A 25,879-nucleotide genomic window follows, 5' to 3' on the forward strand; every position below is an offset into this window, starting at 1 on the left:
TGACATAAACTTGTGTGCGTTCCTTTTACTAATACAGGCCTCTTCAGCTACAGACTGAGGCCGGTAACATAGGCTTAGTCAGGCGTGAGGTTTTGATAACCGTGTAATTCTGTCTGGACAAGGTGAGTTTTATCAATATATTTACAACAAAAAAATGCACAATTCTAATTTGCAACAGAAGACCTCAGCAAGACTACAAATTCCTGCACGTCATCTCTAGCAGACACTGTCAGCTACCGTTCACCAGTGCGATCCAGCCTTCTGTGTCCAATCCATTATCATTTTAAGTCCCCTTTCACGGTCTTATCTAGTCACTGACTACACTTTAGCTAGTTAGTTAGCAGAGCAGTAATTCAAAAAATTATTTGGTTTTACTTAGCCTAGATAATATTGTTTGTCCAATATGTCGACTTTGGTGGCCATTTCAGACCTTCTGGCATTTTTCAAGGACGAGCATAGAAGCATTAAAAGGGAGAAGACCAATGTAAATCTTGCCATGTGGCGAAGTGCAGCTATAGTGAGGGGCAACTTAAGTGTGCCTTGAATTCTAAATAAATCACTGAGTGTCACCAGCAAATACTTTATACACAAACAACAATTCTACACCAAAATTACTTTTGATTGAATTTAACTATCTTATTAAAACATTATCCCTAGTGAATACCATTTTCCTGAATCATTATAATGCGATTTTTTGAGTGTGATTACAATTGCACTAGAATATCTTTTTTTCATTTATCTTTTTTGTATTGTAATGAAACAGGCAGGGAGCAGGTCTCGAACCCTCGACCTTCTAGCCCGAAGTCCTGCGCGCTATCGACTGTGCCGCAAAAGCATGCTCGTGTGGCAGGGTTGATTTCCGCGCATCTAAACCCAGGGTCGTTACAATATGTTTTAGTATTTTCTTGTTAATACTTGCGTTCTGTTTTGTATGATGTAGCAACGTAAGTTGTTGAACTGTATTATGAATATATATATGTTTTAATCATTCCCTCTCGCAAGTGTACACTCCTCAGAAGTATTGACACGTCATCAGAAGTGTCCACTTAATTTGAGGGGATAGGGTGTGTCTTAAGTGTTTGGACGTAAGCCCTATTTTAGCGATTGGCAACGCAGACGCTCTTTGTTGCGCAACATAATAATAATATGTATGTTTAAATTTATTTTGCAACGCTCGCGTTAGCATATTAAGTCACAGCTTGCGACAAGATTTATAGTTCTGTATGATAGCCACATTAGCAGCTAATTAGTATTTCGTTTTGGGTCGGTAATTACAGCCGAATAAATAATTTACCTTGTCTGAGAGCAATTTACGCGGTTATCAAAACGTCACGCCAGGGTAAGCCAACACGAAACACTGGTTGGAGTAATAACATTGGCTCGAATGTAGGTTATGCCTTTATATTACCAGAAAATTAACAACTGAGGAATAATGTTTCACTTCTCAAACCTCCGTCTGGTCTGTTTCGCAAGTCTCACATTGTTGCGCCCATGGTTTCAGAAATAGTTACATGCCGCGTTCAAAACAACTGTGAGAACTGGTAACTCCGAAATTTCTGACTACAGAAGGCGGGGGGAAAACAGCTCCGACTTAGAGAAATAGATTTGAACGGTCGTCCAACTCGGAATTGCAACTCGGGCCTCCTCAATTTTTTTAGGAGGTAAAAAACTAGGGTCTCTTTCTAGAATTCCGACCTGAAGATCACGGACGTCATTATTTGACCTCGTATTTCCCCCAGTTGTTTTGAACGCGGCATCAGTATGTTCAGAAACTCTATGCCGCTACTTTCACTTTCTTCTGGTGAGCTGAAGGTGAAGGTGCATCACCTCGACGAACACGAATTAGTCTAGTTATGCTATATAGCGAACTAGCTATTATATTCTGCCCAGTTTTGACAGACACAAGGTATTTCCGTAGATGACAAACGGCTTAAAACAAAAGTAAGTCGTACTGTCCTGCTTATCATCTTGTTGTGGCACTAACTTTACTGCAGTGCTAGCTAGCCAGCTTCAAAACTTGACTTCTGTCGGGGGCTCTTTCCTGAAAATTAATTAACTCTGGCTGGACAAAATATAGAGCAGATATTTGTAGCTTGACAAATTGTGGTTTTGGTATGGTGTGGGATTTGCAAACTTTGGACTTCAATCATTCTTCCAGACCAAAGGCCGGCTGATGGCGATATTGAGTCGTGTCAGTTTACCGTACCAATGCATTGTATGCAGCCGGCAATACATTCGTATCCCTCGTTTCGTACCTAAAACAGTCTCCATTCGACTGCATAGGCTTCTATTTCCTCAACTTCAAAACGTGGCAAATATGCGTACGTTCTTTGTGAAACCATTTCCAACCACCATGCTAGAGTGGCTAAATGCTAATCCCGGATGTTCTGTATCGCGTACAGCCAAATCAGGTTGTAGCAGTCTGTTTTTTTCACCTAAGGTTAGGTCAAATGTAGTGCTGAGTGATTTACGTACGTGCATTGAGGTCGGTTCGATTATTGAAAATTAATCACGGATTTTGGTTTCACTTTTTCTTTCTTAAACATTCATTGCATTATAACGTTTTTTTTATGGAAATTCCAAAGCCCAAAATATTTAACTTACTAAACATTGAAAATATTCCATTGTCTCCGTCAGGTCCACATTGGGTAGACATCAATATAAAAATAGGAAATTACTATAAAATAGTACAATATTTCAGGTGTATATTACTTAGTTTTTATTTGGACTTTATTATTTGTATTTCCTTAAGTCATCATGGCGTCTCTGCTCAGGCAGTAGCAGCCCAACAGCCAGACACTTATGCCCCCCATAGTGTACTCTATAGTCATCCTCTTTAACTAGGCTAGCCTGCCTAAGCTTGCTGCAGAGCTGTCTGATAATCATTTTACTAGTTCTTCAAGTAGATAAGGCATACTTTACGAACTGTATGTCCCTTTCTCTCACCATTGTGTTGTGTACATTCCTCTCATGTGGTCTGTGTGTAATTAAAATAGCAGGCATAAGTGTATCCATCTATGTTCGAGCCGGGGAAAACAGGCGCAAGGGATTATGGTCATTGTAGTTAATTACCTCGTTTCTGCGGTGAACTAGGTTGAATATTTGCGAAAATGGTCCTTGATGTACTCAAACATACCTAGCTACAACCAGGTCTGCCCTGAGCACAGTCTTATTTTCCTCTAATGAGATGCTGCTAATATAGCAGGCGTAAAAGAAACAGAACCCCTGGGCTGATAGTTTCAACCTGATTGGATAAACCCGATACATAACATTCGGGATTAGCGTTTAGCCACTAGTAGCATGGTGGGAAATTGTTTCATAAGGAAAGTACGCATATTTCTGCATTTGTTTTTGCCTGCTCATTAAATAATTTGTTGTGAAACAAGAAATAAGACATAAAAACTGAACTATTCACCCCCCCCCCCCCCCAAAGTCAATACTTTGTAGAGCCACCTTTTTGAAGCAATTACAGCTGCAAGTCTCTTGGGGTATGTCTCTATAAGCTTGGCACATCTAGCCACTGGGATTTTTGCCCATTCTTCCAGGAAAAACTGCTCCAACTCCTTCAAGTTGGATGGGTTCCGCTGGTGTACATTAATCTTTAAATCATACCACAGATTCTCAATTGGATGGAGGTCTGGGCTTTGACTAGACCATTCCAAGACATTTAAATGTTTCCCCTTAAACCACTCGAGTGTTGCTTTAGCAGTATGCTTAGGGCCATTGTCCTGCTGGAAGGTGAACCTCTATCCCAGTCTCAAATCTCTGGAAGACTGAAACAGGTTTCCCCCAAGAATTTCCTTGTATTTAGCGCCATCCATCATTCCTTCAGTTCTGACCAGTTTCCCAGTCCCTTCTGATGGAAAAACATCCACACAGCATAATGCTGATTACTACACACCTTTTTATAGGGCTAGGATTATTGTTCCCACATGCACATATCTCCATGTTACAGCGCACCATAGGTTTCTAAAACAGTATCGCAAGCGATGATTATTGACGTTTCTAAATGTTAACAGAGCGTCGGGATTGTAGTTCAATGTCCCACCGGTAAGCAGTGTTTATAGTTGAGAACCCTATTGATAAGGCGGAATGCCTTGTTAATGCCTTGTGGTCGCGATAGCAAATAAAACATTAGCTAGCTAGCTATGGTAATCTATTCTGTAGCTTAAATATCCATATCATTAAATGTGTCAATACAAAAATAAGGTCCGCCAAAGCAAAACCTGATCAAAATGTATTTATATGAATGCTGTACAATCAGTGGCCTGTTTATTAGGTACACCACCCCATTCACAAAAATGGTTCGCTCCTACAGACAGTGAGTCACGCGGCTTGCTCTTTAAAGCAGACAGATGGGCATTGAGGCATTCATTCACATTTCGATTGAACGTTAGGTCACTCGTTTTGCCCATTCTAAGTTACATTGAGCGTGGTATGATAGTATATCAAACGGCCGGCCTCCTGGGCTTTTAATGCACGACAATGTCCAGGGTTTACCGAGAATGGTGTGACAAACAAGAAACATCCAGTCAGTGGCAGTCCTGTGGGCAAAAACTGCTAGTTGATGAGAGGTCGAAGGAGAATGGCAAGAATCATGCAAGCTAACAGGCGGGCCACAGACAAATAATGTCGCAGTACAACAGTGGTGTGCAGAACGGCATATCGGAATGCACAACTCGTCGGCCCTTTACACAGATGGGCTATTGCAGCAGACGACTACACCGGGTTCCACTCCTATCAGCTAAAAACAGAAAGACGTAGCTCCAGTGGGCACGAGATCACCAACACTGGATAATTGAGGAGTGGGAAAAAATTGCCTGGACCGACGAATCGTGCTGATGGCAGAATCCGGATTTGGCATTCTGGAGCAAAGGGGGGGTCCGACCCAGTACTACATAATAAACTGGTTTATGTACAGAAATTGTTTACTCAGTGGGAAATTAATATCCAACTAGTCAGTGACAACGGCGTGGAGTTTGTGACAGCAACTGTAAGATTATTATAGACTCTTATGTCCTGGGATTTCCTATGATCTTCTATGTAGAAGAACCCCTTACCTTCTAAAGACGCTTGTGTAGCTTGTGAGCATCATAGAGTAAAACATGTTTACACGTGCGTGTTGGAGAGTCTCAACTTTTCATAGATAGCTTTAATAGTTAGTAGCTCAAACCATTGACTCTACAGACGTTTTTGAAAAAAAAGATCCGGCCCGAGCCCCGTCGGGATCCGCCCTTGTCTCTCAAACACTGCTCTAGCTTAGCCCCTGTTAAATCACACAGACTAATGGTCTGTATCTTAAACACACAATGTCAAAAAGGGGTAGGAGGTTGTAAATCACGCTGGTGCAACGGTGGGACTCATCGGATTAGACCTATCTTGGATGTCAAAGACTGTCCGTCCTTGTATCTAGAGCACTTGCTATGAATTTAGCAGAGATTACATTTCCCTGACCCCATCCCTCAGCTGTATTCCAAGTGGCGGGGATTCTGTTTTTGTTGTTGTTATTTTTTTAGAATCCTGGAATGTAGCTTTAATGAATAGGCCCAGCTGGAGCCATGTAAGAAATATAATTTATATTATATCATGTCTGTTTATATAAATTGGCTGATGTTTTGTGTGTGTGTGTGACATAGATGGCGGCAGAAGAACCTGATGTTACTCAGCTAGAGGGAGAAGTCGTGGAGCTTGAAGATGCAACAGATGCCAAACCTGACCGAAAGGGAAGATTCCTCCTCTTTGGACTGTGAGTACCTTGTCCAAAAGACATGAAAGAGGTGCATGTTTCAACAGTCTTACCCTGGCGGAGCTATACAGTACATGCAAGGACTCACTATAATCATATTTTGAATCTATACATAAACAATGGATTTAAGGTGTACAATCTTAAATTTGGGGTTTTAAGGTAGGACAGTTGTACTTAACTCATAAGGCATTTATAATCTTAAGATATTATGCCTGTAAAATGAACTATAAAAACATGAATGAAATTCAATTAACATACTTTTCGGACTGATATTTAACTGAGAGTAATCATTTAAATCTATATTTAATGGTCGACCAACAGCCAGAATCAGGAACAGCCTATTAAAAAAAGTAGAAACATAACACTTAAGAGTGTTAATGTTCAGACTATTGAAAGTCTGTTGGTGGAAATGAAAAAAATATATATAATTAGTGTTTCAATACATTAGTGAAGGGGGAAGAACCATGTATATGTGATTTCCCCCTCTTCAAATTTACCACAAGGGGGCGCTACAAACCATATCTACTGCTTTCAGTGCAGGTTATGCGCAATTAAACAGACATGTGTTCAAATACTTGCATATTTAAGTATTTGTATTGTAAATACTTATTTTCTGTGTATTTTCAAATAATGTGGACGAATCAACTACAGTACTTCTAGGCCTAGTTGAAGTACTTTGAGACATACAATTAGAACCCACACATGCATACAAAATCATGTAAGTGCATGACTGTCTGAAAGGGATGCTGCAGAGTTTTAAAAATACTTTTAAGACAGTTGTTTTGAAAGTAGAGCTAGAGCCAGAAAGGGTCCTCGAAACACGTGACGTTGTACACAATTTTTCACGTCATTGTTCTCGAGCCATGCAGTGTGCAATAAGAGAGTAAAAACATTTAGTATTTTCAAATCGGTAGACTAAATGACAATCGTTTACAAAATGATGCAAGAGATTTTGTTTGCTGGCCAGGGCCTAATTGCCTTCCACGAGTGAATGTGATTATGTAAATATCTACAATGGAAAAGTTATACTTTTATGTTTGCATCAAATACCCTACTCCTTGGAAGTTGTGTATTGATTATACAGAGCCTTCTGAAAGTATCGTTCACTTATCAAATCCACTTCAATCAGTGTGGATGAAGGGGAGGACACAGGTTAAAGAAGGATTTATAAGCCTTGAGACAATTGAGACATGGATTGTGTGTGTGTGCCGTTAAAATGGGGAATGGACAAGACAAAAGATGCGTGCCTTTGAACGGGGTACGGTAGTAGATGCCTGGGGCGGCAGGTAGCCTAGTGATTAGAGCGTTGGGACAGTAACCGAAAGGTTGCTGGATCGAATCCCCGAATTGACATGGTACACATCTGTCGTTCTGCCCCTGAACAAGGCAGTTAACCCACTGTTCCCCGGTAGGCTGTCATTTTATATAAGAATTTGTTTTGAACTGACTTGCCTAGTTAAAGGTAAAAAAAATATACACTGCTCAAAAAAATAAAGGGAACACTAAAATAACACATCCTAGATCTGAATGAATGAAATATTCTTATTAAATACTTTTTTCTTTACATAGTTGAATGTGCTGACAACAAAATCACACAAATGATCAATGGAAATCAAATTTATCAACCCATGGAGGTCTGGATTTGGAGTCACACTCAAAATTAAAGTGGAAAACCACACTACAGGCTGATCCAACTTTAATGTAATGTTTTTAAAACAAGTCAAAATGAGGCTCAGTAGTGTGTGTGGCCTCCACGTATGACCTCCCTACAACGGAGAACCTCATCCATTACCACTCGTGCCAGTTGGTTGTGTTGTTTGAGGATTAGCCGTCCCTGTTCGCTGACCCTCTGGGAGATGTCTGCATTTTCTGCTTCTTCCATTTGTCGAGGCAGTAGTATTATGTAACGTAGACGCAGGGAGTCAGGAAGCAAGTGCAGTTGGTGAGCTTAATAACGAAGAACATGAAGAAATACAAAACTAGAGAAGTGAACTGGGAAAGAAAAACAAAACCAATACTGCCTAAGACTGAGGCTACTTAGGGCTAAACAGGGGGCGTAATCAAGGTACTGATGAAGTCCAAGTGTGCATAACGATGGTTACCAGGTGTGCGTAATGTGGGTTGCCAGGACCGGTGGTTAGTAGACCAGTGACGTCGAGCGCCAGAGCTGGGAGTGACAATTAGACATTGATTGCAAGTTATAGCTTTACCTTATTTTGATGATACAGTTGAAGTCGGAAGTTTACATACACTTAGGTTGGAGTCATTATGCTATGTGCATAATAGCAAAGTTAACCAGCGGAGGCAGCAGTGGAGTTAGGAGACGAGAAAACAGCCCTTGCCTTAATTGTCTTAGAAAAGTGAGGAGAGAGGAAACCCCAACATAATTAGGTCTATAATCAACAGCCTGACTGTTAAATGTGCCTGGCTTTATAAATCATCCATGTACAGCTGAACTCAGAAGTTTATATACACCTAGGTTGGAGTCATTAAAACTCGTGTTTCAACCACTCCACAAATTTCTTGTTAACAAACTATAGTTTTCGCAAGTCGGTTTGGACATCTAATTTGTGCATGACACAAGTCATTTTTCCATCAATTGTTTACAGACAGATTATTTCACGTATAATTCACTGTATCACAATTCCAGTGGGTCAGAAGTTTACATACACTAAGTTGACTGTGCCTTTAAACAGCTTGGAAAATTCCAGAAAATGATCTCATGGCTTTAGAAGCTTCTGATAGGCTAATTGACATCATTTGAGTTAATTGGAGGTGTACCTGTGGATGTATTTCAAGGCCTACCTTCAAACTCAGTGCCTCTTTGCTTGACATCATGGGAAAATCAAAAGAAATCAGCCAAGACCTCCACAAGTCTGGTTCATCCTTGGGAGCAATTTCCAAACGCCTGAAGGTACCACGTTCATCTGTACAAACAATAGTACGCAAGTATAAACACCATGGGACCACGCAGCCATCATAACGCTCAGGAAGGAGACTCGTTCTGTCTCCTAGAGATGAACGTACTTTGGTGCGAAAAGTACAAATCAATCCCAGAACAACAGCAAAGGACCTTGTGAATATGCTGGAGGAAACAGGTACAAAAGTATCTATATCCACAGTAAAACGAGTCCTACATCGACATAACCTGACTGGCCGCTCAGCAAGGAAGAAGCCACTGCTCCAAAACCGCCATAAAGAAGCCAGACTACGGTTTGCAACTGCACATGGGAACAAAGATCGTACTTTTTGGTGGAATGTCCTCTGGTCTGATGAAACAAAAATAGAACTGTTTGGCCATAATGACTATTGTTACGTTTGGAGGAAAAAGGGGGATGCTTGCAAGCCAAAGAACACCATCCCAACAGTGAAGCACGGGGGTGGCAGCATCATGTTGTGAGGGTGCTTTGCTGCAAGAGGGACTGGTGCACTTCACAAAATATGCCATTATGAGGAAGGAAAATTGTGGATATATTGAAGTAACATCTCAAGACATCAGTCAGGAAGTTAAAGCGTGGGCGCAAATGGGCCTTCCAAATGGACAATGACCCCAAGCATACTTCCAAAGTTGTGGCAAAATGGCTTAAGGACAACAAAGTCAATGTATTGGAGTGGCCATCACAAAGCCCTGACCTCAATCCCATAGAGAATGTGTGGGCAGAACTGAAAAAGCGTGTGTGAGCAAGGAGGCCTACAAACCTGTCTCAGTTGCACCAGCTCTATCAGGAGGAATGGGCCAAAATTCACCATACTTATTGTGGGAAGCTTGTGGAAGGCTACCCAAAACGTTTGACCCAAGTTAAACAATTTAAAGGCAATGCTACAAATACTAATTGAGTGTATGTAAACTTCTGACCCACTGGGAATGTGATGAAAGTAATAAAAGCTGAAATAAATCCTTCTCTCTACTATTTTTCTAATATTGCACATTCTTAAAATAAAGTGGTGATCCTAACTGACCTAAGACAAGGATTTTTTTACCAGGATTAAATGTCAGGAATTGTGAAAAACTGAGTTTAAATGTATTTGGCTGAGGTGTATGTAAACTTCCGACTTCAACTGTAGGTTTGTTCCCCACTTGCATCTGTGACCTTTGGAGTTTTAACCATGGAACTAATCCACTGTACCACAGGACTGAAGCTAAAGTGTGTCCTCTTACTTTTTACTTTCACCAGTCCTTTTCAGATCATGTCAAGTTTAGATTTTTCGACTTCCGTACAAATGTACAGTACCAGTCAAAAGTTTGGACACACCTACTCATTCAAGGGTTTTTCTTTATTTTTACGATGTTCTACATTGTAGAATAATAGTGAAGACATCAAAACTATGAAATAACACACATGGAATCATGTAGTAACCAAAAAAGTGTTAAACAAATGAAAATATATTGTATATTTGAGGTTGTTCAAAGTAGCCACCCTTTGGCCTGATGACAGCTTTGTACACGCTTGGCATTCTCTCAACCAGCTTCATGAGGTAGTCACCTGGAATACATTTCAATTAACAGGTGTGCCTTGTTCATTTGTGGAATTTCTTTCCTTCTTAATGCGTTTGAGCCAGTCAGTTGTTTTGTGACAAGGTAGGGGTTGTATACAGAAGATAGCCCTATTTGGTAAAAGAACAAGTCCATATTATGGCAAGAACAGCTCAAATAAGCAAATAGAAACGACAGTCCATCATTACTTGAAGACATAAAGGTCAGCCAATAAGGAACATTTAAATAACTTTAAAAGTTTCTTCAAGTGCAGTTTGCAAAATTACAAGCCCAAATAAATGCAGCCTAAATAAATGCTTCAGAGTTCAAGTAACATACACATCTCAACATCAACTGTTCAGAAGAGACTGTGAATCAGGCCTTCATGTTTGAATTGCTACAAAGAAACCACTACTAAAGGACACCAATAAGAAGAAGAGACTTGCTTTGGCCAAGAAACACGAGCAATGGAGACCGGTGGAAATATGTCCTTTGGTCTGATTGGTTCCAACCGCTGTGTCTTTGTGAGACGCAGAGTAGATGAACGGATGATCTCCACATGTGTGGTTCCCAACGTGAAGCATGGAGGAGGAGGTGTGATGGTGTGGGGGTGCTTTGCTGGTGACACTGTCTGTGATTTATTTAAACTTCAAGCCACACTGAACCAACATGGCTACCACAGCATTCTGCAGCGATACGCCATCTCATATGGTTTGGGCTTAGTGAGACGATCATCACTATCACTACCCAACACACCTCCAGGCTGCTTAATGGCTATTTGACCAGGAAGGAGAGTGATGGAGTGCTGCATCAGATGACATGGCCTCCACAATCACCTGACCTCAACCCAATTGATGAGTTGGACCGCAGAGTGAAGGAAAAGCAGCATATAAGTGCTCAGCATATGTGGGAACTCCTTCAAGACTATTGGAAAAGCATTCCAGGTGATGCTGGTTGAGAGAGTGTGCAAAGCTGTCATCAAGGCAAAGGATGGCTACTTTGAAGAATATAAAATATATTTTGATTTAACACTTTTTTTGTAACTTTTTTTGGTTATTCTACAATGTAGAAAATAGTAAAAATCAAGAAAATCTCTTTTAATGAGTAGGTGTGTCCAAAGTTTTGACTGGTACTGTATATTAACATAAAATTATTGTTTGCCAGATTGTGATGACGTGTCAATAGATATATGCAAATATCTACTAAGACATAGCCGTGAGACTTGAAATTCTTAGCCTTTGTGTATAGATCAACTCCATCCTGGTGGTGCAGTGTGCTAAGTACAGGGGTGGGAAGTAGCAGATCAAAAGTTCAAATCTCTTTGACGACCTTCCTCAAAGCTATAACTAAGTTTGGGCAATAGCCTAATAAAATATTATGACGTAAGTAAACTCAGCAAAAAAGAAACATCCCTTTTTCAAGACCCTGTCTTTCAAATTTCGTAAAAATCCAAATAACTTCACAGATCTTCATTGTAAAGGGTTTAAACACTGTTTCCCATGCTTGTTCAATGAACCATAAACAATTAATGAACACGCACCTGTGGAACGGTCGTTAAGACACTAACCGCTTACAGTCGGTAGGCAATTAAGGTCAAAGTTATGAAAACTTAGGACACTAAAGAGGCCTTTCTGCTGACTGAAAAACACCAAAAGAAAGATGCCCAGGGTTCCTGCTCATCTGCGTGATTGTGCTTTAGGCATGCTGCAAGGAGGCATGAGGACTGCAGATGTGGCCAGGGCAATAAATTGGAATGTCTGTATTGTGAGACGCCTAGGACAGTGCTACAGGGAGACAGGATGGACAGCTGATCGTCCTCTCAGTGGCAGACCACGTGTAACAACACCTGCACAGGATCAGTACATCCGAACATCACACCTGCGGGACAGGTACAGGATGGCAACAACAACTGCCCGAGTTACACCATGAACGCACAATCCCTCCATCAGTGTTCATGCAAATATTTACACATGTTAAGTTTGCTGAAAATAAACGCAGTTGACAGTGAGAAGATGTTTTCTGTTTTTGATGAGTTTAGATTAAATTGCCATATGTAGGCTATGCTTATAAATCAAGTAACTTCATATGTTACACTGTAGCATACATCAATATTAACAGAACATTGTAGTAATGTTTTCAGAACCACTTCCGTTATCAATACTGTATGTTCTCAGAACATTATTGGTAACAGCATAACATTAAAGAATAACTTATTGGGGTGTCCCTTGGTGGAACGTTTTTCGGTCTTAAGAACGGCAGATTTGCTACAATATGTTGGACAACATCCATAGACATAATGGGAGGTTCCAATATTGTTTTCTTATGACCACTTTCATTGTATTCTGGCAATATCTCTGAAGTATATTGAGGGGACATAATTGGAACAATCATAACATCACTCTGTAAGTTCGAGAGTATTATATGTATGTTTATGTGCTTGTTGTTATAGGTGTCTTGGATGACGTCTCCATCAGCAGAATGTTCCAGTAATGTTTTCTCATAACCAATTTCATTGAATCCAGGCATGATTGCTGAAGTATGTTTAGGGAATATTTTTTTTTTTTTTATTTTTTTTTTAACGTCCTAACATCACTATAACTTTGAGAGTATTGTGGGAATATTCCCTGCTGGTTGTTATAGGTGTTTTGAATAGCATCTCCATCAGCAAAACATTCCATTCTCACAACCACTTCTATGTCTCCCACTTTTTGTTGCGGAAATTATGTTTTCAGAACATTGTGTTATAACGTTCCATGGTATTGTAACCTAATAATAGGGGAATGTTCTGTGGTTGTTGGTATAGATGAATGTTCCAAGGATAGCCTATTTAATGTCAAATGTTTTCTTAGTAAAAAAAAAAAATTGGGGTGTTATCAAAAACATTATTGGGATGTTAGATCAAACCCTAACTAGAAATGAATGGGAATGTTAGCTAATGTCCTGGGAGAGTTCCCGTCTTGCTGGGTAGCTATCTGCGTCCGTCTCTGTCATGTTATTTTTCAAGAGCACAATTCCCGCTCACATTTAAGCCCTGAATACTGAAATTCGTGATTTTGTTGGAAGGATTTACTGTCTATAGAGCACCCATTTTTTTCCCCCCCCTCCCCTTTCACAGTGGCCCCAAAAATCCACCATGTTACCCAGACCTAGTGCTGTTCCCTAGGTGTGAGATTTCAAGACTACCTCACTTATGGATGTAGCTAGTCTGCTGTTTATAACCATACAGGAACCTATAGTCTGTTATACAGTTTGACCACATACACAGGAACTGCTAATAACCATACAGTATAGCTTGTTAATAATCGTATGTGTGTGTGTGTGTGAGAGAGAGAGGCTGATTCTGTGCTTGTCAGCAGCCATAAAGGCTACGTGCTGCACTGCCTGACCTCCACAGAGTGTGCAGGGTCATTTGAATAGGCCTTTAGAAAACTCTCGTTTGGTGTGGTGACTGCTGACTCAGGCAGCTACAGCGCGGCCACCCCTGTCCCCAGTGCACGCAGGCCAAGTTCAGAGTATAGAGAGCATGTCAGGATCCTAGTGCACACCAACCGCTCCGCACGCCCCAAAAATATCGACACCTCGAGGTTTGGAGAAGGCCAAAAATAAAATAAAAAAAGGAGCGAGACAAGAGGAGCAACGTATTTCAGATGCAGAGTGGCGTGGCGCTTAATGAGGAACCCAGGTAAGGGACCCCACCCACCCCCACAGTGCCACAGAGGCAGGGCTCTTTGCCCACTCTCGTACCACTGCTAGGCATTCTGGCACCATGAGGGAGGGGGTGGGGGGGCTATGGAAAAGTTCTGGATCACATGTGGGGTACAGTATGCCCTGTTTGGCCATTTCTGTGTCTGCGTGCATGTGAGTGTGCATGTGTCTGAGTATGGGGTCCCATTGTTTCAGTTCTTGGGTAACCTGATGACTAGGCTCTTCTAGAACACATGCTGATATTGTGAGCCCAATGGGCTACTGTGGCCTAGGTATCTGGATGGGTCCTTTAAAGAATGGAAATATGACAGGTCTTTGAGAATTGTCACTCGGGAAGATTTACTCTGTCGGGGACATACTTAGATTCACTTATGACTTCTTAATACCCGAGCTAGCTGAACATGTTGTAACTTTATAATTCACCTGCCAGTGGATTACTTCAACAGATTTGGCCATGACATTAATGCCTCATTTGAAAATGTACGTGCTCACTGGTCTCTGAGTAAGTGGTTCTCGGATGTTTTTGATTCTGTGTGTTTTGGATGTCTTTTTGGCATTCCTGATTTGTTGAAGTCAGCAGAATGTGTTGAGAGATGTTAGCGTGTCTAATGTTGAAGTGATCAAAGGAGTTGTGTCAAGTTAGCCTTTTCTCAAGGAAGCGGGACACTACCTACTTCCCCTCGAGTAAGAATACCGTTTTTACGGATGTCTCGCTCTTACACCGAGGTCTGATTATTTTTAAATCCTTGGTTTTATATTGAATACAGTGAGGGTCAATAATATATTTTTTTCAGTAGCATGTGTGTTATGTATTTTCATTAAGAATGCCCTGTGTTATGTGGGTACTGTTTGAAGGTGTACTGTTCTAAGATTCACCCTTTGAAAGTGATGCCAAATTTTCTTTGCAGAGGAATTTTGTTGAGTTTACCAGAGGTTATAGATGTAGGCCTATCCAAACAAGTTGGTCTGTTAGTGCCAGTAATACAAACATAAGTCCGTCACTATCAAATGGGTTCAAATACATTTGGTGTAACTTTACCTGAAACATTTATCCAGGTATCAATGGATACCTGTATGTGTCGTCTTTGTCATCACTAGCCGGCTTCCACCGGTTACGCAACCCTGCACCTTGAGGCTGCTGCCCTATATACATAGACTTGGAATCACTGGCAACTTGTAATGTTTAAATAATGTTTAAATAATGTTTTACTCATATATGTATATACTGTATTCTACTGTATTTCAGTCAATGCCACTCCGACATTGAGCAATCTAATATTTATATATTTCTTAATTCCATTATTTTACTTTTAGATTTGTGTGTATTGTTATGAATTGTTAGATACTGTTGAAGCTAGGAACACAAGCATTTTGCTACACCCGCAATAACATCTGCTAAACGTGTATTTCATTTCTTAAAACCTTTTATTTAACTAGGCAAGTCAGTTAAGAACAAATTCTTATTTACAATGGCGGCCTACACCGGCCAAATCTGGATGACGCTAGGCTAATTGTGCGCCGCCCTATGGGACTCCCAATCACGGCCGGTTGTGATACAACCTGGATTTGAACCAGGGTGTCTGTAGTGACACCTCTAGCACTGAGATGCAGTGCCTTGGACCGCTGTGCCACTTGGGAGCCCCGAGTGTGACCAATAAGATTTGATTGAATTAACCTTATTTTTTCTCTCCCTATGGCTTGCTCAGTAAGAAGAATAAGGATGGCAAGACGCGGGAGCAGGACTACTCCTCTGAAAGCCATTACAGAATCGTTTCACCAACATTCCAGTATAAGATGAGCCACCAGCGAGTGGGCAAGTGCATCATAATCAACAACAAGAACTTTGACGAAAAGACTGGTATGGCATCACCTTTTATATTGACTTGGATGCATGGTTGTCTAACACTTTTATATTATCCACACTGCTTTATTAAACTTATACAACACTAATACATTTATGTAACACAGTTACTCTTTATAAGATTGTTAATTTCCACTCAGGGCTCCAGACTCAGACCATGTAGTCACATTTTGCAACCCTTTGACTTTGAATTGGTCACACCGGTGTGAGCCCCACATTCTAGTCTGGTCTCCTCAATCAAAACATTCCATTTTTTGTGGGCGGATAAGACTATGATTTGGTCAAACATTAAGGTGCATTAACGTCATGATTCCTGTAATGAAAGTGTCTGCCCTGCCACTGTGCCTGTTTCACTGCTGCTGGCTGCTGTAATGCGGGAGCCTTGCACATTCTCTCTCTCCCCGCAGCTTTGGAAGTAACGACCTGTTAAAGAGAGGATGGTCTCAGCTTTCTGAAACCCTATTTTGACCGTAATATATATTTTTTCTTAAATACAGAATTATCAACTGGAAATTCATGATAATCACTGGATTAGGTTGCATATCAAAATGTCTTGAATCATACATTCCTGATTGGAATGACATCTCATCTCAGTATTCTATTACACACCTTGAAAGACTTAAGGTGATTACTCTTATTCTTTCTATTGCGCGCCACTGCAATTTTGTTTATTTTTGGGTGCGACCAAATTATAGGCTCGTGCCACCAACTGAAAAATGTTAGTCTGGAGCCCTGCCATTAGATATAGCTTGATTTTAGTGGCCTATTGTATAACACTGTGTAAGCTATATACTGTACATGTAGAGTACAGTGAATGATGTTTATATTGTCTGTCAGGGATGAATGTCCGCAATGGCACGGATCGAGACGCAGGCGAATTGTTTAAGTGCTTTAAGAGCCTGGGCTTCGACGTCTGCATCTACAACGACCAGACGTGTGAGAAGATGGAGCGTCTTCTCCGAGAGGGTGAGTAACACACATAGTACATATTGTCCGTAGGCCTTACATCAGTATCTATTCTAGAGGCAACTTCAGTGAGAGTAACCTGTCTCGCTGTCGCCCCCCCCCCCCCCCCCTACTGTTCCAGTGCATACATTTTCAAACGGGGCACCAACACTATCAAATTAGTGCTGTTTAGGGCTGACCCAATTTAGTCGATTGGCTGTTGGTCGATGAGATTTCTTTAGATGAGCAGTAGAATTTGTTTTTGATTTATAATAATGGTGTACAAGACACCACTCAGACAGGCGCGAATCAGACCGGACTGATCCATTTGTGGAGCCCGTGGGGATGGCACAGTCCATTAGACTAAAACATGTGCTACTGAAGTTGTATATGATCATATTATGTAAGAACAATGGTGCAACACAAATGTGACATTATTTGAGAACAAATGCGCTTTCTCCCGCGTTGGTTCTGAAGCACATCAACGCTGTTGAAATGGCGCCTTTTCCTAGACCATGTTGCTATGTGCACAATAGCAAAGTTAACCAGTGGAGTTAGGAGACGAGAAAACAGCCCGTGCCTTAATTGTCTTAGAAAAGTGAGGAGAGAGGAAACCCCAACATAATTAGGTCTATAATCAACAGCCTAACTGTTAAATGTGCCTGGCTTTATAAATCATCCATGTACAGCTGAAGTCAGAAGTTTACATACACCTAGGTTGGAGTCATTAAAACTCGTTTTTCAACCACTCCACAAATTTCTTGTTAACAAACTATAGTTTTCGCAAGTCGGTTTGGACATCTACTTTGTGCATGACACAAGTCATTTTTCCATCAGTTGTTTACAGACAGATTATTTCACTCATAATTCACTGTGTCACAATTCCAGTGAGTCAGAAGTTTACATACACTAAGTTGACTGTGCCTTTAAACAGCTTGGAAAATTCCAGAAAATTATGTCATGGCTTTAGAAGCTTCTGATAGGCTAATTGACATCATTTGAGTCAATTGGAGGTTTACCTGTGGATGTATTTCAACACCTACCTTCAAACTCAGTGCCTCTTTGCTTGACATCATGGGAAAATCAAAAGAAATCAGCCAAGACCTCAGAAAAACAATTGGAGACCTCAAGTCTGGTTCATCCTTGGGAGCAATTTCCAAACGCCTGAAGGTACCACGTTCATCTGTACAAACAATAGTACCCCAGTATAAACACCATGGGACCACGCAGCCGCTATACCTCTCAGGGAGGAGACGCATTCTGTCTCCTAGAAATGAATGTACTTTGGTGTGAAAAGTGCAAATCAGTCCCAGAACAACAGCAAAGGACCTTGTGAAGATGCTGGAGGAAACGGGTACAAAAGTATCTATATCCACAGTAAAACGAGTCCTATATCGACATAACCTGAAAGGCTGCTCAGCAAGGAAGAAGCCACTGCCCCAAAACCACCATAAAAAGGCCAGACTACGGTTTGCCCTAGCACATGGGGGACAAAGATTGTACTTTTTGGAGAAATGTCCTCTGGTCTGATGAAACAAAAATAGAACTGTTTGGCCATAATGACCATCGTTATGTTTGGAGGAAAAAGGGGGAGGCTTGCAAGCCGAAGAACACCATCTCAACCGTGAAGCACGGGGTGGCAGCATCATGTTGTGGGGTGCTTTGCTGCAGGAGGGACTGGTGCACATAACAAAATAGATGGCATCATGAGGGAGGAAAATGATGTGGATATATTGAAGCAACATCTCAAGACATCAATTTCCATTCTGAAATGGAACGGTTTAGACCTATTTATTGTTTACGCTAAGTATTAAATAGTTGCTTTGCTATTTTAAAACTAAAATGCTTGATTGCATTTCAAATCATGAATGACTCGTATGTGTGATGACATGAACAATTAAATGATTGATTGATTGATATAGGCCTAAGTAAATGACAGTATTAAGACTAAACAGGATGAGCTCTTAGGCCTACAGCTCGATGGTGGTTAAACAAGGCTGCTATACTAAGCCTACTAATGATGACATTACGTATTATAATGATGATCATAACAATAGTAATAATAACAGAGGAGATGATCAAGGAAAAAGGAGGGTTATTATAATAATAAATACAATTTCTGACAATTTGGAACAGTGTAAACACTAAATCAATTCTAAGCAACACCAGAGAGTTCTAATGGGGGGGAAAGTATAAAACCTTTATTACAGCATAGCAAATATTAAAAACAGCTGAATTTGTGAAATTGTTTATCCGACATGTGGCTGCATTAGACTTGTTGCTCACGGACTCAGTAGGCTATTAAACAAATACTCAAACAGGCAACATAAGCAGGATCTGTCTTATTTCTGTAGATGCACAGTTGAAGTCGGACGTTTACATACACCTTAGCCAAACACATTTAAACTCAGTTTTTCACAATTCCTGACATTTAATCCTAGTAAAAATTCCTTGTCTTAGGTCAGTTAGGATCACCACTTTATTTTAAGAATGTGCAATGTCAGAATAATAGTAGAGAATGATTTATTTCAGATTTTATTTCTTTCATCACATTCCCAGTGGGTCAGAAGTTTACATGCACTCAAATAGCATTTGGTAGCATTGCCTTTAAATTGTTTAACTTGGGTCAAATGTTTTGGGTAGCCTTCCACAAGCTTCCCACAATAAGTTGGGTGCATTTTGGCCCATTCCTCTTGACAGAGCTGGGGTAACTGAGTCAGGTTTGTAGGCCTCCTTGCTCGCACAAGCTTTTTCAGTTCTGCCCACACATTTTCTACAGGATTGAGGTCAGGGCTTTGTGATGGCCACTCCAATACCTTGACTTTGTTGTCCTTACGCCATTTTGCCACAACTATGGAAGTATGCTTGGGGTCATTGTCCATTTGGAAGACCCATTTGCGACCAAGCTTTAACTCCCCGACGAATGAATGTGACTAAAAATAGTCTTTGCTGTGTTAAAGTTTTTACAAAAAACATTACAACAGACTCTGGTACACTTATTTATTTTGTGTGTAATTGTTTGAAACGGTCAGAAAAATGATATTGTATCCTAACAGCACCTGTTTGGCACACGTAATATGCACACAGAGCTTGCTCCTTTCTTTCTTTTTCTTGATCTCCAGTATTTTCCACAACTAGTCACATTTACTCCACAGATTCCCTATTTACCTCCTGAGCAACCAGTAAACATTCCGCCGTTTAGAGTTTATTTGTCACATTTGCTTCCGTTTTCACGTGTTCAGAGTTTATTATAACCAATTTATTGATGTTATTATGATGGGCTATAGGTCAGGCCCTATTGGTCACGTGCATGCAATGCTTACATGTGTCAAGGGTTGAGGGAATAGGAAATGTTTTTCCTAAACAAATTAGGGATTTCGGTAACAACTTTTCAGTCAGAAAGGCTGTAATTATGTTACAGCTTCAGCAACATGGACAGCGCGATACACACTGATGTTCTGTGGTGGTCGCTACAGCAGGGAGAAGAGAGAGACAACGAGTTCTAGTCACAGTCACTCACTGTCTTTAAAAAATAAAATACACAGCGCTTTTTACCACAGCGCTGCAAGTCTGAGCCAGGCCCGGCACAATCAAATCAATTGCAGTCGGACTCCCTCTAGTCATCTGTGTGTCTTAATTATTTAATTAAACAGTTTGCTTAAAACATTAGACAAGCTTCTTCTTTTTTTAAACACAAAGGATGGGTCTATATATGGAAAGATACACATTTAAAAATGTGGGCCAGTCGATTGGTCGAAAGAACAGTCGATTCTTGGTTGACCAATATTATTATTTTTTTGTCGGGGACAGCCCTAGTACTATTGCTTAAATCCCCTGGTTTCTCCTCACCTGTATATCGAAGTAGCTATTTAGCCTTTTTTGCAACCTTTTACTTACTTTTTATTGACATCCCACATAAATAACGGTGACAATAAATAGGAAACTGGGAATGGCAATGCATTTAAAACGTTTATTTAAGCCTATTGCAATTTTAAAAGTGTGTGTGTGTCTGTGTGTGTCCTAGCCTCAGAGGAGGACCACAGCGACAGCTCCTGCTTTGCCTGCATCCTGCTGAGTCACGGTGAGGAGGGTATGATCTATGGCACTGACGGAGCCATGCCCATCAAGAGCATGACCTCACTCTTCAGGGGTGACATGTGCAAGAGTCTAGTGGGCAAGCCCAAACTCTTCTTCATCCAGGTGAGGGCCAAAGCCAACACTGGGCTGGGCAGCTTCACAAAACCCAGGCTTTTGTTCTAGCTAGGCTTGATTTAAAGCATGTCTTGTTTAGCTTAGCTCCCTAACCTTATAGAAGAGGTAGATGATTAATCATGGTTAAATATTGGCACCTGGTTGGAACCAGAACGTGAAATGTCTAACCCTAGAATACAAGATTCTGATTTTCTTTTTCATATGTTTTGAGATTTTAGAATTTATTTGAGGTGAAGAGTATTAGGTTATAGGGCAAACTAGATAGTTTACCCAATGTCTGTAAGTGAGCTGTGCATTTATGCCAGTGTTTTTGAAATAAAAAGGACTTGTAAATAATTGATGGTGTTCCACAAGGCTGAATTCCAGGCCCTCTTATTTTTTGAAATCTATATAGATTATGGTTATGGGTATCCCATTTATATGCGTGGTGACTGTTGTTTTTCTTGATGGACAGATTACTAACTATACAGCCGTATTTGTAGAACTTAACTTAATACTGCCCTTTTTACTAGGTCCTTGAAAAATATATTCCTGATCTCAACATTTGATTCACCAGGCTTGTCGAGGTTCTGAGTTCGACGATGGCATACAGACTGATTCCGGGCCTCCCAATGATACCCTGGAAACGGATGCAAATCCCAGACACAAGATTCCTGTCGAGGCAGATTTCCTTTTTGCCTACTCCACCGTGCCAGGTAACCCACAGCATTCCTGTACATTTCCAGCTAAACTAGTTTGCCCGCTCCTAAATGTTCCCACATCCACTATCCAGTTGTTTTCATAGTGTGTTTGTTACTGTATGAGATAATTTGTCTGTGCGCTTGTAACGTGTGTGCGCGCATCAGTGCCAGTTGGAGAGAGTGACGCAACTACTCTTCCAGGGTACTATTCTTGGAGGAACCCTGGGCGCGGCTCCTGGTTTGTCCAGGCACTCTGCAACGTCCTCAGTGAGTTTGGTAAGCAGCTGGAGATCATGCAGATCCTCACCCGTGTCAACTACATGGTGGCCACCAGCTTCGAGTCCTGGTCCGAGGACCCACGTTTCAGCGAGAAGAAGCAGATCCCCTGCGTGGTCTCCATGCTGACCAAGGAGCTGTATTTTAACTGACCGTCATCGACCACTGACTGACAGACTGACGAGACTAACTAAACCACGCACTAAGCGAGCGGTCGAAAAAATTCCGGGTTGATTCAGGTCCAGCAGGATGCTGCGCGGTTTGGGAGAGAATGCCGTTTTGCACGTAGCTGGGGCACAAAACAAAGCTCTCCAAATCAATTTCTACAGTGGCACGCTGCGTTCATGTGTTGGTGGTGATACTTGCCTCTTCTTCAGGTTATTCCTAGGAATAACGATGTCACATTTGATCTGGTTTTTGTCAACAGGCTGTGTGAAATATCCATGTTATTTTACTGACCCGGGAAATTTGCTGCCAGTTCTGTAGGGTCGTTAAAATGTTCGGAATCAGTTGTATCTGAAATCTGTAATATCTGGACATGTTCTTGTTCATTTTCCAGCTTGTCCAAATTTGGACATGCATACAAGCATTTGATTGATTGGCCAAGATCCCAGCTAACATTATTTATGCCTCGGGGCATTTCTTTTAGTTTTGGAGGGAAAGGGTGCATTTCTTGACATGAAGTAGTAGATTTCCAGAGACATTGGCTATGTCTGAAAACTGGCTTGCCTACTACTCAAGCTGCATACTGTGTACTGATCGTACTACATACTATTTAGAACGTACTGTTTGGTAAAAACAAATGCAGTAAGCAATACATATCAGCATACTAGGCTCATCCTACTAAGAATGCCTAATCTAATTCGCAATTGCGTTGAGTCCTGCCATTATCAGCTGTTGTCAGACACGTGGGTCTCGAAAGACGGTTCTCTTACTAAGTCGTGTGCAGCAAATTCTGAAATAATACGCTGAAATAAGTATGACATCTTGGCATTTTAAAGCATACTAAATTTCGCATAATATAAAACGTAACTTTTTCGCATACCCAAAATGCCTTGTATTTAGAACGCAAGTATGGGTAATTGGACACGGCCACTTGTGAGAACGTTTATGAAACATCGTACTTGAACGTTCTACAAGTGTTTGGGGATTATTTGCTGATGATGTTATAGAACCACACGGAAACCAGATAAAACAAGCTGTAAGCTGGTTGGTTGGGAGAGCCGTGTCTCATGAAGTCAAAATGCTGTGATGTGTAAGGACATCAGACTATTAGACTTGCTTATTGCAGTAGCATACGGGTCAGTTTAAAAGCACCTTACCTTATGAAAGATCACGGCAATATGCTGAATTTCAACTGACCCAGGAGGGTAGCGGCTGGAAAATGTACAATTACATTTTTGGCTATTTGTCTTAATGTTTTTATAATATCATTCATCCTCAAAAGGGATTAGGTGTCTCTCAAAGAGCAATCACTTGTCATTTGACCCCATGTAACAGCGGTAACAAAGTCAAGTACGAATAATGTAACTATTCATACCAAGAATGCACTCCCAGCAGTGACTGTCAAAGATTACATTTTACTGTCATCCTCAGGTTTCTTTGTGAGTGAGATTTATTTTTTGTGGATTTCTTTTGAGTTTCCCTGGCACAATTGTCAGGAAAGAGTGCTAATCTGTTGCATGAAGAAAAAAAGAAAAACGAATGTTTTATGTGGATTTTGGTCAAGGGTACAGGAAATGTTCCATCATACCACAAGCAAGGAGGATTTGAGATTTTGCCAGTTTATATGTACAGACATTTATTCATTAGGTTGAAGATGATGAAGCTGTCAGTAAAGCAAAAGACAACTTTTATTGCTTGTCATTCTAACTTTATCCACTGGAGTCAATGTATTTACACTGAGTATACAAAACATTAAGAACACCACGACATAGACTGAGCAGGTGAAAGCTACGATCCCTTTTTGATTCGTTAAATCCACTTCAATCAGTATATATGAAGGGGAGGAGACGGGCTAAAGAAGGATTTTTAAGCCTTGGGACAATTGAGACATGGATTGTGCATGTGTTCCATTGAGAGGGTGAATGGGCAAGACAAAAGATTGAAGTGCCTTTGAACAGAGAATGGTAGTAGGTGCCAGGCGCACTGGTTTGTGTCAAGAACTGCGACGCTGCTGTTTTTTTTTACAAGAATGGTCCACCACCCAAAGGACATCCAGCCAACTTGACAACTATGGAAGCATTGGAGTCAACATGGGCCAGCATCCCTGTGGGGAGTCCATGCCCCAATAAACTGTTCTGAGGGCAACTTCAATATTAGTAAGGTGTTCCTAATGTTTGGTATACATTATCAATATATGGCTTGTTATCAATGTCTTATCAATGGCCAAGGATAATTTAACTTGTCTTTTGAAAGACCCCTTTATGTTGGCCTACAAATTCACTCATTTCGTTGCTTGTAAAATGATGTATGCCTGAATTTGTTTGTCAAAATGGAGGAAGTCCATGTGATAAGTGAATTGAATTTGGTCTCAAAGCACAAACGACCATATTGTTTCACTGTATATCAGTGTGGTAAACCGTCACAGTTATTACCACGGTTAAAGCCACCTTGCGTTGTCCATCAATTCAATTAAAATCAAATTCATTAACATTTTACATACGTGAAATGTATGAAAGTTGATTCAACTGAAACACAAAACGATTGTTGAATGTTATTCTCACGACAATTGATAAATGGTTTGAGTGTCCAATAGTCACATACATTTGATCATTAATACCTTCAATTGACAGCACTTTGGTGGCCTTCAAAAGCACACATATACATATTTAAGGGTGTCATGGCATATTCACTGCATGTTTGTCCCAAAGTCAGAAATACTCTGTCATCTGCAGAGGCAGCTAACACTTGTCACCACCAGTAATATCATTCACATGTCCCAATTCGCACACTGCATTCTTCCAATGTTGCTGCAACGTTCCAGTGCAATTTACAGGATTGCTACCATAGATTGCTAGTAACTTTGGGAAAACATCCGGTGCTAGCTTTGCTGGGAACCCCCCCCCCATCTTAGTTTTATTGCATCAGTCATTCTTTTCTCTTTTTTTACCTGATTACACAATATTTCTATGAACCACAGTACGCTGGCGACCGAGTAGACATTTTACACATACCTGTCAATCACACAGATGGCACTCTTGAATCCTCTCGACACATGAATCTCTTATCAGTGATGTAGTGCCCATTCTGTATTGAAAGGAGTGTTAGCTCCACTTGTTTTGGAATGGAATTTAAGGGAAAAAATCATATTTTTAGAAGTAACTTTTTTTATTTTATGCTTTCCGGTGTTAAATGCTATTGTCCTCATTAATATATTTTAAAAGATTTGGAAAAATGAATATATAGTATAGGGAGACGAATCCCCCCCACCCAAAAAATGTTTTTATTGTGAATTTACTAAATATTGCCATACTCTGCAGCCCCCTTTTGAATCTGGGGCAATACAATGTTTAAATTACTTCACATCAAATGAATGCCTATGTTAACACACTTTTATTGTATTAAACATGAAGATTCTTTTGTGAAATGAGTAGTGTGGTTATTTTTGTCATTTTGTGTCTAACGTCGTATACTCATGCTAATCCTGGATTTACAATCTATCAATTCAGTTCAATTAAACTTTCAGAGATGCCTAAGGGCCTGCACACCAAGTCCGAAGGGTGTAAAAACAATCGTTTCACCATTAGGTGGGTGTTTCAAGCTCTGGGAAATGTATTTAGGCTAGTCAGCCTGATCTGCTACAGCTAGGTGAGTGAATTATTTTGCTACTTGAAAAAAAACATAACCCTAACAAACCACAGGAATAGATTTTTTAATATTTTTTTACAACTAGAATTGTTGTATCACTGGCGATCAGGAGCACCTTTTGTATACAAAATCAGGCCCATCCCTCTTGACATGTTATTTGGTCCCATTTA

At 40.6% G+C, this 25,879-nt stretch overlaps 1 protein-coding gene across 2 annotated transcripts; it reads left to right on the forward strand.

Moving 5' to 3' along the window:
- casp7 (caspase 7, apoptosis-related cysteine peptidase) lies at positions 1-25,488 on the forward strand. Of its 2 annotated transcripts, none has more exons than XM_055930794.1 (7): positions 1-122; positions 5,637-5,746; positions 15,632-15,783; positions 16,624-16,752; positions 20,756-20,931; positions 21,500-21,638; positions 21,825-25,488. In XM_055930794.1, exons 2-7 carry the CDS (start codon positions 5,637-5,639, stop codon positions 22,049-22,051), a joined length of 933 nt encoding a protein of 310 aa, XP_055786769.1. In that variant the 5' UTR covers positions 1-122; the 3' UTR covers positions 22,052-25,488. The 2 variants fall into 2 exon arrangements, with proteins under 2 accessions (XP_055786769.1, XP_055786768.1); XM_055930793.1 differs by lacking the exon at positions 1-122 and adding an exon at positions 1,618-1,941.
- The last annotated feature ends 391 nt before the right edge of the window (positions 25,489-25,879 follow it).

This window comes from Salvelinus fontinalis, chromosome 8, assembly GCF_029448725.1.
Source record: "Salvelinus fontinalis isolate EN_2023a chromosome 8, ASM2944872v1, whole genome shotgun sequence".
Classification (NCBI taxonomy): Eukaryota; Metazoa; Chordata; class Actinopteri; order Salmoniformes; family Salmonidae; genus Salvelinus; species Salvelinus fontinalis.

Excerpts from the sequence above, each read along its gene's own strand:
- casp7 (XM_055930794.1), top strand. The coding sequence starts at position 5,637 with ATGGCGGCAGAAGAACCTGATGTTACTCAGCTAGAGGGAGAAGTCGTG. Across the intron at positions 5,747-15,631 it reads AGATTCCTCCTCTTTGGACT|TAAGAAGAATAAGGATGGCA; the intron begins GTGAGTACCTTG and ends TGGCTTGCTCAG. Across the intron at positions 15,784-16,623 it reads GAACTTTGACGAAAAGACTG|GGATGAATGTCCGCAATGGC; the intron begins GTATGGCATCAC and ends ATTGTCTGTCAG.